This window comes from Cervus elaphus, chromosome 29, assembly GCF_910594005.1.
Source record: "Cervus elaphus chromosome 29, mCerEla1.1, whole genome shotgun sequence".
In the NCBI taxonomy this organism is placed as follows: domain Eukaryota; kingdom Metazoa; phylum Chordata; class Mammalia; order Artiodactyla; family Cervidae; genus Cervus; species Cervus elaphus.
Window position 1 is genome coordinate 51,766,378 of NC_057843.1, and position 15,835 is coordinate 51,782,212.

A 15,835-nucleotide genomic window follows, 5' to 3' on the forward strand; every position below is an offset into this window, starting at 1 on the left:
AGTAGATAGAGGCACCTGTTAGTTATTTTTGTAAACAGACAGTTTAGAAAAGAAATTGAAGACTTTATAACAGAAATTCAATAAACGCAAGAATTTTTTTTTGCCCATCAGATTAATAAAAATCTAATGATAATAAAATGTGCCAAAACAGTTACTAACATAAATTAGAGGTGGGAAATAAACCAACACAACCTTTCTAAAAGGCAGATGGTGGTAATGTGTATCAAAATGTTAAATAAGCCTATCATTGAACTAATGATACAACTTTGAGGAACTTATCTGAACATATAAATGTACAAAGATGGATCCCCTACAATATTGAGCAGTGATTATGAAAAAAATTTAATAGCCTCAAACTAAATATATATTAAGAAGGGGTCAGGTATGCTGGCATACAGGGGTGGTGTGCTGGCAAATTTTTAACTAGTTTTGCAAGCGTGGGTAAGGGAGAGCTCTTATTCATAATATTAGCCTATTTCTGTGGTGTGAATACCCCAATCATGGCTATTTCATAAGCTACCAAAATGAAGTCAGTGAATGCAGAGTTGAGAAGAAAGGTATAAAACTGGCTTTGATGAGAAGGTGCAAGCTAGCCACAGCACACCACTGCTTGCTTCCTAATACACTGGACCAGTAACAAAAACACACTGCAACACTAAAAAGCTATAAATATGATACAAAAGATTTATATTAAATGGCAAGATATCCATTACATATTACTAGATGAAAAGAGCCAAGCACATACAGAACAACTTATGTTGTATAATTTGGGATGTTGTAAATTTATGTGTATGCATTTCATTTTCATTTTGAAAGAAAAAGAACCATACAACAGTGATGTGTAAACATTATATTCAATCGAGTTTCATCCATAACAAGAACAGCAAATCTGGTTTTTGTGGAGTATCTAAACCAGATTAAGATTTTTATTTTAAAAGAGAATAGCAAAAAATCACCAGATTTGGCTTCAAAGTAATTAAAAACTTCTGTATTAAATACAGAACAAAGTAAAAGAAAAACAACAGACGGGGATTAAGTTATTTGCAGTAAACATGAAAAAGGCTGATTTCATTGTAAGCTCAGAGTTCACAAACAGGCAGAGGAAATGAAGAGACAACTTACAAACTAAGGAATTCAACTAGAAACAAACACACAGGAAATGGTCAATCTTACCAGTGATCAAATAAGCACATGTCTTCAGTGCATGCCTACTAATTTATTATAATTTTATTATAACATTCATGATGTTGCAAATTATACACAATCATTTCAGGATATGTTTAAGGTGTATGTAATCAAGAGTTGTAAAATTTTTCATATCCTCTAACTTAGAAGAAACAGTTCTATGTATCTATTCTAACAAAAGTATGCAACTGTGTGTGTTTTTAAAAAATGCGATCTATGCCAAGAACTTCATTACAGTGTTATTGGAAAATTGAAACACTGGGAGAAATCTAAATGCTGAAAAAAAAAAAGTAAGCAAGCAAATTAATATATACCCTCTAACAGAATATTATACACCAATTCTAAATATTAATATGAAGTTTATATAGGCACACAGAAAACACTTACATGTTAAATTGTACAGTGTGATTACATCCATACAAGAAACATAAAAATAAAACAGTCTAGAAAGGAATATATAAAAAACAAAAAATCATGTTTTTTTGCATCAGAATGGTACATTTAGATAAACTTATGAATAAACTTTAAAACATTTTTCATATTTTGTCTAATATACTGCATTATTCATAAAATTTCAAAAACACTGAAAAACACAACAAAAAATATTATGAACAGTCATTTCAAAGGCCATGAAAATAACAAAATGTAATTCTTAATCATGTAAGAAAATTCTTATTTGGAAGAAAAGTACTCCTTGTCTCAAACTTTGACTGTCTATTCAATACTATAGTCTGTTTCATTATTAAACCTTAAACAACCATATCATCAGAGGATGTATATCTCAAATGCTTTTCACTATTTCATTTTAAAAGGAGAATAAAAAGCAATGTAAATTCAGGCAGTAGCATACTGCTTGAAGATATATAAAGAAAGAATATTTTTTAATAGAAAAAATAAATCACTGTGTGATGATGTGATTCCGTATTAGTGATGCATAACACTTTAATTCTGGGAAGGATATATTGCAATTTGAGTAGCAATTCAGATAGACCCTAGGGATTTAGAAAAACCCTGGACAAGAATCCCTGTTCCCATAAGCACGGTCTGGAGTGCAAAGCCCTACAGAAAATGTGTTTCTCAAACGATGTATCTGGTGACTTCTGTGAAAATGTATTTGGAGACAAGATTTCCCTGAAGAACTATTAATGAAGTCTAATGACTTCCTCCATTAAAATGCAATCCTTTGTCAAGAATCATATGGATGGGGAAATACAAATTACTTCTCTGAAACTGATCAAGCAAGATACAGGTATCTCCTCTGACCAGAAGATGGAAACCAAGGAGACCCCTCATTACAAGAGTTGACATGTGCCCCAGATGTTCTAGTCATTTCTAATGTGCTTCAGACAACATCTTAGATGGTGACTCAACACGTCATAGGATGTGCAGAGGTTATCCCATTCATTACTCCTTGAACACATCAACACCCTGCCACCTCTAGAATCCATGTCTGGCCCAAGGTTGGCTCGAGAGAAGCCAATACTATGGTAATTCATTAGCTCTTAATCCACAGGGAATGATTAGAATTAGATCAGCCTCTAATAAAAAATAGAGGCTGATTTCAAGTATCTTTTTGTTTCAGCATTCATTAGCTCTGCTCTCAAATTATTCAAAATTATTCAAATTATTCAAAATATATTTGCCTACATTTTGAATCAAGAAATCCACTTAATTATATTATGGACAAATGAAGCCCATTTTGCATGATGGTTGTAAAGAGACTTTAGGGACCCTGAATGATCTACTCCCTGGACTTGGATATGACAGCCCAGAATGTGAACAGCTCCTAAGAGAACACAACCAACACACAGGTGCCCTTCTCAGCTAAAAATTACAAATGACTTCTATATTACATCACTCCACCCGAGCAAGAATCCACTGGCAAGAATATCTCATGATACAATTTATCTTACTGCCTCGGGCAACTGAAAAGGCACTCTACTGTAGGAGAAGCAAGCCACTGAGAGAGCAGATTTCCTGAGCAAGAGACGTCCTAATAACCCGTTACCAGATTAGCGGAGTTCCCGATACAGTAATAGATGCATTTCTATCACCTTAACCAGCTAACACAACAACAAAAAAATACTTGGAGGAGCCTGGTTGTAACCCGTCCTTTTAACGTGTGAATGGTTTTCCTCAGAACACAGTCTGACCTCAGCTATCCAACCGCCTCTGGAAGCAGAAGGACCTAAAGAGTGCATGCAACAAAAACGCCTCCCATGCAACCCAGACGTCTACACATGCTCACCTCCCAAACCCATGGTCTGGGAGAGGAAGGGCATGGGAGATGTGACGACAGTGCAGAAACTCGGTAGGGAGCTGAGTGAGTGGAGCCGAGAAGTGGACGCTGCATTGGCCGGGCTTGGCCTGGCTGGTGTGGCCAAGTCAAGGCACAGCGCAGAGCCCCTCTGCTCTGCTCCCCACCCTCCCCTCCAGAGCTTAAGGAGCACCTGGCTACCCCACCCCTACAAGCAGCAATATCCTCTGCCCTGCCAAGCCCCTCAGTATCCCCCATCACTCTCCCTCACCTGCAGCTGTTCTCCTGTTTCCCTGCACCTGTCCCATTCCAAATCTGAAATCAAGGTAAATGAGCCTGGAGCTGATAAGATAATGAGACAGCCGTGGGCCAGGAGGAAAGTAGGGTCAAGGAATGCAGAGGCCGCCTGGCACCTCCAGTGGGTCTGGGCTCTTGTAACAATGCTTCTCCAAAGCTAGGGTTTGAGTCCAGCTGTTCCTTCTTCGGTCACACAGCCCTTTCGTCAGATTGCAGACAAGGGACATAGGAAGTTTCTCTGATCATGGTCATGACAATTATGTGCAGTTCAGAGGCCACAGAAATGCGTGTATGTGAGTGTACACACATACAAATACATTTCAAAAAAATACGAAATGTCTTACTTCATAGTATGAATGTATCAATCCTTATCTATTCTTTTGGTTTCAATGAAAGCCCCAAGGAAAAAAATGGGCACCATAATGGAAGAAGAAAAGGACACAGGTGGTCCATCCAAGGGTTAACTCTAAATATTTCCTAGAAAGCCCTGGAAAAAGGACCCACTGGCTCCAAATCCAAAGCATCCCCCAACATGCTCCACTAAGGTGTGTGAGGCGCACCCAATGCCCAGGGTCAAAGAGCCAACCTGTCACTGCAAAAGGGCAGAAAGGCACTTGGGCAGCAGAGATTCCTTGCAAGCAAATGAAAAGCATGACTTAAAGGTGAGTGAAGGAGGAGGAGGAGGAGTGAATCCTAAGAGTATCTAAGAAAACACACACAGCCTGAGCAGGGCCGCTCCGGAGCACCGAGCCTCCGTGTCTCCTAGGATGTCGCCCTTCCTACAGGAAGCAAGAGACCCATGCTGATATGACAGGAGGCTTCTGATACCACCCCCGAGGAGGCAGGGAAACTATCAGCAGTGTGCCAGGCAGCACCAGGGCAGCTCCCGGCAGACTCGCTAACGCCACCTCACAGCTCTGGCCCAGAACTCTCCAAGCCATCTGTGGCTGCCTGTGGGGAAGAGAGGAGAGGGAGAGAGGCCAGGAGGAGCCCACCTGACCTGGCGATGCCTCCCATGGGAGCTGATCACTCCTGGGAGGCGGAGTCTCAGGAGCCTTGTCCAGGGGTAAGAGGGGCTGCCAAGCGGCCGAGATGCCAAAGCTGCAGAGGGGAAGCAAAGAAAGCTTCAAAGTTCAAACAGCCCTTAGATGTGGTCCAATCTCTGCGTTCTGTGGGTTTCTATAGAAACAAGGGAACAAAACACCCTTGGGTTAGTTCAGAGAGGTAGGGTAGGAGCTCCCGATGGCCTTTCAGTTACGGGCTTTAGAAAAGATACTCATGACTGCAGCAACGTGCAGAGCCGTAGGAGTATTTCATGGTTTGCTCAAATAAACTCTTACAAAGCCAGGGTGTCCTTGTTTTTGCATTATTTACCGGTATTCAACAAGAGTCAGAGAGAAACGAGAGTTAAAATCCTAACAAGTATCCCAGCATTCTTTTAAGGGCAAACCAGGAACAAGAATTAAAGTCATCCTATATTATTAGAACAAGTCAAAGGAAATGGGTCAGCTCTTTAGGACAAGAGGAAAATTGCATCTGCCATTTGCAGAAAGAACCTGTAATATAACGAAGGAGCTCTGTAAAGTGTAGATCTTAAAATATCAGTTCACATGGCAAGGAAATTTCATTGCATCTCTACCTTAAAAAATAAATAAAACAAAAAGCTACTCAGACTGACTGGGTACAATGAAAGCAAAGGCTGCCGCTCAAGCCACTGTCCCGATGGGGAAAGAAACACAGAAAGAGATGTTTTAAAGCTCTCAAGTAAGTGAGGTGAAGACATTCAAATCAACAAATGCGGAAGACGCACTATTACCCAACACAGGACCCCAGCTCCTTCTCCCCTTCTAGCACACGCACTACATCCTATTTTGAAACCAGGTGGCCTGTGATAGATATCCAGCTCAGGCTCGCTAGCTTTCTGCTGGTAACCCGCACCAATATCAACTCCACGCCCTCTGGAAAAGGAAGGAGAATTTTACATTTTGTTTGATAACGTCTTTTGTTTTGCAGACCATAGCGTTGCTGCAGAAAGTTAATCATCTCCTAAAAGCACATTCGCAAGTGTCTTCTAATGCATTAAAGCACCCAACTTCCCCTCTCACCAGCTCACAGCCACATGATGTTTGAAAGAAGCACCAACTTGGAAGTTCCCTAAATCTTAAAGAAATGCACCCACCAGAGAATCTAAGGAATCCCTCCTTGCGTTTGGTTAAGGACGCGGTGATAATAGTAAATGGGTGGGTGGGATACCATGGAAGGCTCTTTCGGGGGGCCTGCAGCAAAAAGCTGGAAGACTGAGTAATGGGTGGATGAGACTGCTACATTTCTCTCTAGAAACAATTGCTCAGCTGCAGTCACCAGGAAATACATGGAAAAAACCACCAATCACCTCCCCACCTCTTCATCAAATAGAAATGTAAAAGACATAAAGTAAAAATGAAAACCATGAAAAAAAAAGTCTTTAAAACCATAAAAGAAGCAAAAGAAAAACTCTCCTTCAATTATTTACAAAGTGATGATGATTGAAAAAAAAAGGGGGGGGTGTGGAATTTTGGAAAGAGGCAATTAATTCACGATTTCAGTTCTCCAAATGGGGGAAAAAACATGAGGCTATCTCTCAGAAATATACATGAACATGTTTCTAAACATCACTATCTACTTCCTGCAACACAGACATAAAGTCTCACTCTAATTCTTTTTAATTTGTGGATCAATTATTGTTCCCTTCTGTGAAGTTTGAGAAATATAATAGCATTAAAAACATTCTGGTTCTGACCACACCACAATCCATCACACACTTCTTTGAAAAAACTATTTTGTTTTCAAAGCAGTCAAACTGCTCACAATCCAAAATTAATTCTGTAATAAAGGTGTGTAGAATTTTCAAATTTCAAAAAGGACCCATGTAACAATTTTCCATTCAAATTGCTGGACAGACTACCATCGACTTTTCAACCTGCAACAATTATGAAAATGTTCAACTGAATCATTTTCCTGAGACAATGAATGAGAAGCAGGCTTAGAGACAAAAATGACTTTGCCTTTAAAACAGAGTTTCTTTTACCATGCCCCAAGTGGCCCACAAAAGGACAAAGAGGTGTGGTAAATGGAGAACAAATCAATGATACCCATTAGAAGCAAGCAAGACGTTTACCCACTAGAAGAAAGCAAGACGTTTAAATTCACTCCCTCCAATTGCTCTGCTTGCTTCTGAGAACCCAGCTGCCCACCCTGCCCCCATCGTCCTACATCCACAAGTTCCCAGATACTGAGTCTCCATAAACCTAGCAAGAGAAGGTGCTTCGCAGAGTTCCCAAGAAACACGGGCCACTAACTTTGTCCTCATGTAGCTTCCTTGGTGTCTCAGACGGTAAAGGACCTGCCTGAAACCCAGGAGACCAGGTTAGATCCCTGGGTCGGGAAGATCCCGAGGAAGGAAACGACTGCCCACTCCAGGATTCCTGCCTGGAGAATTCCATGGACAGAGGAGCCTGGGGCGGGGGGGGGGGGGGGGGGGGTTCAGTCCATGGGGTCACAAAGGGTCAGACACGACTGAGCATCTTAGAAACACACACAGCTCCCACTTGAGCTAGAAACACAGGGCAAGTGGTCACTAACAGCTTCTCACAGTTAAAGGCAAAAAAGAAAAAAAAAGATACGCCGGCTCCAAGGAAATAATATATATCACTCAGGCGTTCAAATTCTCAAGACCATCTGCTTCCCCAGTTGTGTAATCCCCGGGAAGTTTCTAGAATGGCCTTCAGATTATTTTGTCTTTTTCTTTGTATTAACAGCCAATCAAAAAGCCAGCACCGGGAAGGATAACACCCAGAAGGACATGTCAGGCTGCGGGCGTCAACTGTAAAACAACAAGGACTGTGAAAACTGCTGGTAGTCTTTCCTGCCGGCAAATAAGAAACAAGGGTGTGTCTCACACAGCACATTATTTTATACACAGTAGGTGCTTAATATCTGTTCACTTGACCCGCATTCCGTATGCAACTGTTCTTTCTTATGGTACATCTGGCTAAAAAAAAAAAAAAAAGAAACTTTAGAGGAAATGTTTGTTTTCCCAAAACTGGCAAGTGTTTGTTAAATAAATGAATTTGAAAATCTTGATAACTCTATAGTTAAATAATACTAATTTTGTTCTTCAAATTGAAATCTTAGGCTCTTAACAAAATACTCTGCACTGATTTCAGCAATTATGCCTAGGTATAAAGGTCAACCCCAGAGCTATTTAGCGAATTCAGTCTTTGGTTCTCAACACTGTGATATGGATGTTTATTTTGTTTATAAAGCCCAGATTCATGACCACCTAAGATTTATGAACTCATTTATGACAGAATATTTAGGTCCTTTTTTTCCTTTTTATTACATGGTAGATAAGAAATCAGACAGGTTTTTTATATATCGGTAAGGTAACAAATCATAGGTGATTGTCAAACAACTGCCTATAATTTTATTAGTAACAGCTGTTCACACAAACTAGTGTTTGGGTCTGAGAATAGCTCTTTCTTTAATGTTACTCCATTCGGCAGAACGAGAAAACATTCACTGTTTACTGTAGTCAGTTACTGCCACAGATTTAATTACCAACAATCACATTTTTCCTCCTATTACTATTTCACACTTTCCTAGGATTAATTCTGCAGAGATCATAACATTGCTTTAAAGCCATTACAAAAGTTTCCCTTTGAAAAGTCACTGCCCTCCCCCTTCAACCAGAAAATTACACTTAAAATTTCTTGTTACAAATACTTGCATTTCCCTCAACCCAAAACAGAGTCTGGAGAAAACAGATTCTCTCCACCTTCTCAGGGAGAAAGCAATCCTAACCTTCTTAAAATGGCTTCTCTCTCTTTCAAGATGTACCCTTTGAGCTCTCTTATTTTTCCTCTACAACACTCAATCCACACTTCCATTAATACCAAAAGAACTAATAACCTCCCCTTAAAAAAAAAAAAAAACTAATATGAATGCTGGAATCAAAATCATCCTTGGCAAATCTTGTTCGTTTCTTTTCAAGTATAAGTTTGCCTGGAGCATGAAGAAAAATGTGTTCCTTTTTACTGCTAAGTTTAGCATAGCACGCAGTCTCACAACTGCAAAATCTGTTTAAGGTCCTTAAAAATTCATCTGTAATAAAAATCATAACTATATTTAATAGGCATCTCTGAAAATTGAACACAAGCCATCTCGTATAAAGTGCAGCTGGGTTGTTTGACTTTTTTGAAAAAGAGGCTATAAAATTTATTTGTAACAAAATGGCTACTAAATTATTCTTCTGATTCTCCTTCCTAAGTTTACCTAAAAATATTTGAATAGATATATACTAGATAACTTCATTGTTCAGTAGGGTTGTAATTTGCCCCCAAAATTCCCATATGAAGAAATAATACATTAATACATAAGTATGAGATTGGCAGTTATATGGCAGATCCAGACAATGAATCTACATGGTTCAATGCAAAAATCTTACTCTGAAGTCTTTGTTATTTGGTCAGAGCTCCAGTTTTGATTTTTATGAGGGACGCTGCCACTTCACTTTTCAGATACAAACTATAAATACTTTGTTTCCAGAAAAAATAAAATAAGGAAAGAAAAAAAAGAGGAAATGCATTCAAACAAATACTGACGTTTAGAAACATATTCAACACTTGGAAGCTAAAAGAGTAGCAAAAATAAAATTGGTTGATCTTAAAGCAGCCTCATAATCACCATATTATGGTATTTCCAGGGAGATTCTGTTATTAGGGTCGCTTAGAAGGAAGCTTTCATTCTGCAATTCTGAGTAGCCATCCTAGACAGCCAAGTAACCGCTAGGTTAACTTGAGCAATCAACACCCCCATCCGTGCACCAGTGAGCTCTACAGAGGGGTGGTGGGCTGGGTGTTCTTAACCCAGACCTGTATGAATGAACTCTCCACATACTCTAAATTTGTCACAACACTCCCCACCTTCCAGGTACCTTCCTGCTCTGGAACTGTTCAGTTTTCAGTACAAATGTATATTGCTCAAATTAAAATCATTCTTTCTACATTTCCTAAAAGTTAACCGCTGTGGTTCTTCTCACGTAATTATATATAGGTAAGTTGTAAAAATCTCTTCAGTCACCACCTGTCCTCTAAAGAATTTAAAAATTCACTCTGGTGAGTGTGTCATGGAGAAAAGTAGATGGCATAAAGATGAGAGGGTTAAGCTAGCCTCTATACAAAAAAAAAAAAGTAATCAAGACATGGTATGATTTTTTTTTCCTTTAAACTTTCATATTTTAAACACGATTGTTATCATTCCAAATGCAACCAGCACAGAACTGTAATATACTGGTGCACTATGCAATAAAACATCCTACATTAACACTTCAGATCCCAAAACTAATTTGTAGTCAATTGGCTCAAACAGTTACATATAGTTATTTTCAAAGGTCAAGATTTCCTCTGCCACAGAAGAAAAACTCTACATTTCTCCACGTCTCTATAATGTCTTCATTGTTTTATGGCCCCAATTTCTATTAGGAAGGTTATACAGAAGCTTACTTATTCAATAAATACTTACTGAGAGCACTCTATGAGTTAGAGATTGTGCTAGAAGCTGGGATTTTACAGCGTGCAACAGAGAATCTGTCCCTACCCTCCTAAGCTTCCAGTCTAGAATAGGAAGAAAACTTCCAACCACATTTGTAATTCAGTTAGAAGAGCAAGAACATATATTCTTTCACCTAAAACTGGCCTAAACTTTGCCTCTTCAGTAAGTGGAATCCAATCAATTAAAAAAAAAAAAAAAACACAGCATTTTGCTAAATCTTTCTATTGATGATTAAGATCTGAAGAGTAAAGAGTTTAAAACATGTAAAAGAAGAACATGTTAAAGGGGAGAAAAAAATGTATCTTTAAGAAGCTGAAATTTTCAGAAGAATATCATTGACCAGAAGCAGGTATTCAATGGCACTTGTTTTATAAAGACTTAAAGACAGATTATATTAAATAGTGCGACCTACTACCACCAATAGAAATATTTAGTTAATATTCATAAATATTCATTAAAGGAAGAAATGTATATTACATCTAGGAAGTATATAAAAACTTCAGATTAAAATATTCTCTTGTACATCTATGTAGACTACAAACAGTTTTCTTTGAGGTGTCTAAGAAAATAAATATACCAACATAAATGAATTCAGAAAATGAATAAAGAAAACAATTCAAAATTTAATATATTTTATGACACTAGGTTTCTGAGTTTCACTTTTTTAAAAATAAGCATCAAAATAAGTAAGTATCATAGACTTTGAAACATATTGGCATAATTGCTGGTTATGTATCAAGGCAGCCCAAATTTCACTGCCATGCTTTCATCTAGGCAGGTAACCACTATTTTCTCTAATTTCTTCACAATATAAAATTAGCTAATTATGTGAACTAACAAGGGGCTCCTGCCAAATACACCCATTTTCCTTAAAATGGCGTCATGCTTTGAACTAAAATTTACTTTGAAAATAATTTTACATTGAATTTCATTAAAATACAGTGGTGATCCCTTAATTTAAATAAAGTAGTTAAAAATATTGGTGAATCTTTTGAAGGGCCTCATTTACATGAATGAAGATTCAGTGCACTCATCAAAGCAGCACATCAGGCATTCCTCAAAAGGAACGCCTCTTGATACCTTCCCTGATTCAAACCAACCATCACGCCTCTCCTGGATTCAAAAATCATGAGGACACACACAAATCTACAGTGAGCAGACAGCACTGACTACATAGTGTAGGTACTGCAATAGTTATGTTACAAAAGCAACATCTCCAGAACATGAAGCTGGAGTAAACCTTACGTGATGTCTAGGGATTGGGTTTCTAACAAAAAGTTGTATACTTTTAAAGTGCTAATAAATGTAGGTGCTAAACTGATGTCCTATTTTTCTACCACTTCTAATAGGCCATATTAGGGGGCAGGGGTGAGGCTGTACTAAACCTTCGTCAACAATCTAATAAGAAGGGGAGAAAAAAAGTTCTCCACACTACCACTTCAGTGGTAAAATTGTTTTACTTTAGTTTTTGTCCTTATAAAATTATCTCCAAGTTCATTTTTAAAAGCACAATATGTTACTTAAGTCCACAGTATGTAACTAAGCATCCATCTGTGGGTATTTCCCCCAAAGTCCTCCTAGACATTCAAACCCAGGCCCTCAGACAAATTCCCTGAGCTCTAATTCAGCTGCTAGGAACCCAGGGCTGCCACATTTCAGGCAATGGGGTTGGCCTGAGAGACCTCAAACGCCCTATTCACAGCCAAACAAACAAATAAAGACTCTACACAGGGCAAAAGAAAAACCATCCTCAAGTCTCTCTAAAACACATGCTTTTTCCCTTAATCATGCACTTAAACTCCATTCGTGTCTCCGACCCACTCTAGTTTCTTCTCAATCTTGAGAATTCAGAAAATATTCACCTTTTCAGCCATGAGAAGTAGCTCAAAATGAGAATAAACATAAAAAAATGAAAAGATCTTCCTTTTGCAACAGCAGTTTCCCCCTTCCCTGGCTTCCTTCCCTAAAGCCCGCCCCTTTTATCCAGGGTTTGCCTTCTGTTCTTTATAAACATGTGCACATTTATCTAATCTGGTTTCAAAATGAAGACATGAAGCATGGCATGTGAATTAACCATTTGTAACCATTCCTGATCATTATGTTTTGTTCCTTCTTGCAAACGATCCAGTACATAAGCAGTTCCCTCCCAAAGGCAATTGGTTCCTTGAACCAGGAGACGGAATGCTCAAGATAAGAAGGAAAATGCATGCTTCTCAAATCAGAATTGACATTATTCTCTTCCAGAAATGTCTGAGAAACCTATTTATTATACACGCAAATATCCAGAACACGAGTGCAGACATTTTTCAGGCCTGTTACTGCAAAGCTGTTCTTCCTAACACAATAGCTCAGAGTTATGTCGTGCTGGCCTGAATGTTGATTCTGAACATTCTCCCAGAGATAATAATCAATAAAATTCCTAGTGGAGAAATGGCATTTTCTTGCTAATTTAATGTGAAGGCAGAATAGTGGGTTATTTTTTAGAGATTAAAGGGACGTTTTTTGCTGTTCACTTCCCGTTTTCCTTCTAGCCCAGATTCCAAAGATACTAAAATGCTGTCCGTTTTAAACAAAAGGTTTCTATTTGTTTCCCTGAGAGTAATTGAGAGGCTGTACTGGCAACTATTGTGAATTCAGGCCTACATCTGGATTGCCACATTAAACAAAAGATACCCATCGCTGTCAACAACCACACAGCACAACCCTCCCGTATCCCTCATCTTTTATCTGGAAGGGATGGTGGAGACTAGAAACCCGCCTGTCACCATTAAGAAACTCTTCTGGGTCCCTCCGTCGGAGGTCTGGTTGCTAGAGAACCGCACTCGTGTGACACATATATCTGCTCACCTCCCCGCTCCCGGAATACGTTAGCCCCCTTTCTTCAGAGAGCCAACCACTCGGCTCCCTCACCATCACTCCTTAGAGAATCCAGTCGCGAGTCTGCCCACCGTTCCACCATTCGCTCCCGACCCCTAAAAGCACGGATAAAGGATGCACACAGGCCACCCCACCGCACGCCCTGGGTCCGCTTGACACCTAAGGCCACACGCACACACAGTTCTCCGCTCCACCGCCCCACGGGGCGCCGCGGCCACGACACTGTAAGTTCAGTCCTCCTGCCCACCTTCCCACCCACGTCTCCCCGAAGCGTTGTGCCATTCAGCAGATGCACAGCGGACAAACCGGCACCCCGAGTGCACAGCCCTCGGGGCGACCGCGAGGGACAAGCCGAGGCCCCGGGCTGCCAGCCGCGACCCCTCTGCGCGCGCCTGTGTCTGCACGCGCGCGCGCGCCCTTCAGGGTGCGGGTAGTGGCCGGGGCCGCGCCCGGGGAGGGCAGGGGCGAGCCGCCCGCGCCCGGGGGCCGGGGCCGCAGTCCGGGGGCTGGGGATGGTGGGCGGGGGGCGCAGAGGCCCGGCGGGAGGGTCCGCTGCGTCCGGCCGCGGCGGCACTCACCGAGCAGCAGCAGCTTGAGCTCCCGGCGGGCGTCCCTCTTGTCCCTGCGGAGCTGCCGCTCAATCTCGTCGTTGATCCGCCGGGCTTCCTTGGCCTCCTCGCTCAGGCAGCACGCCATGATGGACTCCAGAGTCATTCTTCCAAAGTGCCTCCGCTGCAGCCCCGCCGGCACCCCCTGCTCACACGCGCGCACACACACCCTCCCGCCCTCGCTCCCCCGAGGCAGCGGTGGCCGCCGAGCCCCCGCCGCCCGGGCGCGCGTCCGGGACGACGAGCTCGGGAAACCGCCGCGGGGGCCGCGGCGAGGGCCGGGGCCACCAGGTGGGCCGGGGGTGCGGCGGGTGGTGGCGGCTCGGGCTGCCGGGACGAGCGAGGCCGGCGCGGGAGGCGGCCGCGGGCGCTGGCTCGGGGGGCGCGCTAGGGAAGGCCGCCGCGCCCGGCCTCGCTCAGACGCCCGCGCCTCCTTCCCCGGGAACAGGCGGCCCGCCTCGCCCCCCGCGCCGCCGCCGCCGCCGCCGCCGCCGAGGCTCCCCTAAGCCGTGCGCCCGGCGGCGAGAGCACATCCACCGGGGCGTCCCCGCAGCGAGCGGTCGCCGACGGCTCCCCGCGCCTGGCGCGCCGGCTCCTGGCTGCCGCCTGACACGGCTCCCGGGCGCCCTCGGCCCTGCCCGCGCCCACCGCCCGGCTCGCGCGCAAACCCGGCTCGCCGGCCCGCCCGCCCGGCCGCCGCGCGCTCCTCCGCCTCCGCCAGACGCCCACCCCCCGGCCCCGATTGCCAGGCGCAGAGCGGCTGCTCAGAGCTCGCCCTCCCCCTCGCCACACACACACATTTTCTTCTTTCTCTGAACTGGAGCACAGATCCGGGAGGGAGGCGGCAGCGGCGGCGGAGGGAGGAGGTGGAGGGAGGGGACGGGCGCGGGAGGAGGGGAGCGGGAGGCGGTGCCGCCCGGCCCCTCCTGGAAGGCTTTCCTGGGCTCGCAGCCGCCGCGGCGCGCCTCCCAGTGCGGCTTTCGCTTCGCTCACGCCGCTCCGTCGCTGGGCCGGCCCCCTCGGGCGCTGCGGGCGCCTCCCGCTCCCGCGCCCTCGGTCGGGCCCGCGGGCTCAGCGGTCGCGGCCGCCCCCGGCGGGAGGCGGGGCCGGGTCGCCGAGGCGCAGCCGGGGCCGCCGCCAACCTGCCGCTACCGGCCCGCCGCCCGGGCGTGGTAAACCGGGAATATGGCGGCCTCCGCCAGCCGGCTGCCCACTGCCTCCGGAACGCGGCCGCGGCTTCTCCGGGAAGGCGGGGATCTCGGCCCCGTAAGCCCCCAGCACCGGCCGCCCCGCGAACACCCGCCCGGTTCCCCCGAAGGCAGCCTCGGCGCCGGCGCCTCCCGCCTGCCGCTCCGGGGCAGCGCGGAGCAGATCCGTGGCGCGGCTCTTCGCCTAGTTCAATGCTGTTTCCTGTGCCTATTTCTAAAACGCCATTCGGTTGGAAAGTATGTCCCGTCACCTCTGATCCAAGTTGAGTCGTAGAAAATAATATACACTCAACCGTGCAGTGCGACCGGGGAGGACACGGAATTGTCACTGTCTCGCAGAGGGGCAAGGGACACTTAATAGGTGAAACTATTCACAAAAGTTCCTGGAGACAGAAATCTAAATCCCGAGCAGAAAAATAAAGCGGCCCAGTTTCCAAGAGCCTCCTGCTAGCTTCCAACTTTTCATGCCATTGGAGTTGTTTTTGTTTTCTTCTTACAAGCTCTCCTCTCGTTTTTGAAAAAGGCACACGATATTAAACAGCCAAGTAATCGACTTCACCATTCTAGACCGAGATGGAATTATGACTTCTGAGAAAATGCAAAATAATGTGAAATAAGGGTAAAGGAAAGAATGAAAGAAAAATGAGAAAACCAGAATCGCCACAGCAAAATTCCATTCTGGTATTTTGTTTTTCCACTTTCGATTGAGGTAGTTTACTTTAAAATGTGGTTTGCTTATATTTTGTTGTTAACAGGCGACTGCCAAAAAAATGCTTGCTCGTTCAAATTGTATTTGATCTAATAGCTACAAG

The 15,835-nt window shown here is 43.6% G+C and overlaps 1 protein-coding gene across 1 annotated transcript in view; it reads right to left on the minus strand.

Moving 5' to 3' along the window:
• The window catches only part of LOC122685964 (guanine nucleotide-binding protein G(q) subunit alpha), a 303,372-nt gene extending 289,451 nt beyond the window's left edge, over window positions 1-13,921 (minus strand). The window contains exon 1 of the mRNA XM_043891012.1: window positions 13,786-13,921. Within this exon, the coding sequence (XP_043746947.1) occupies window positions 13,786-13,921 (136 nt within the window). The remainder of the gene's footprint in view (window positions 1-13,785) is intronic.
• Window positions 13,922-15,835: the final 1,914 nt, after the last annotated feature.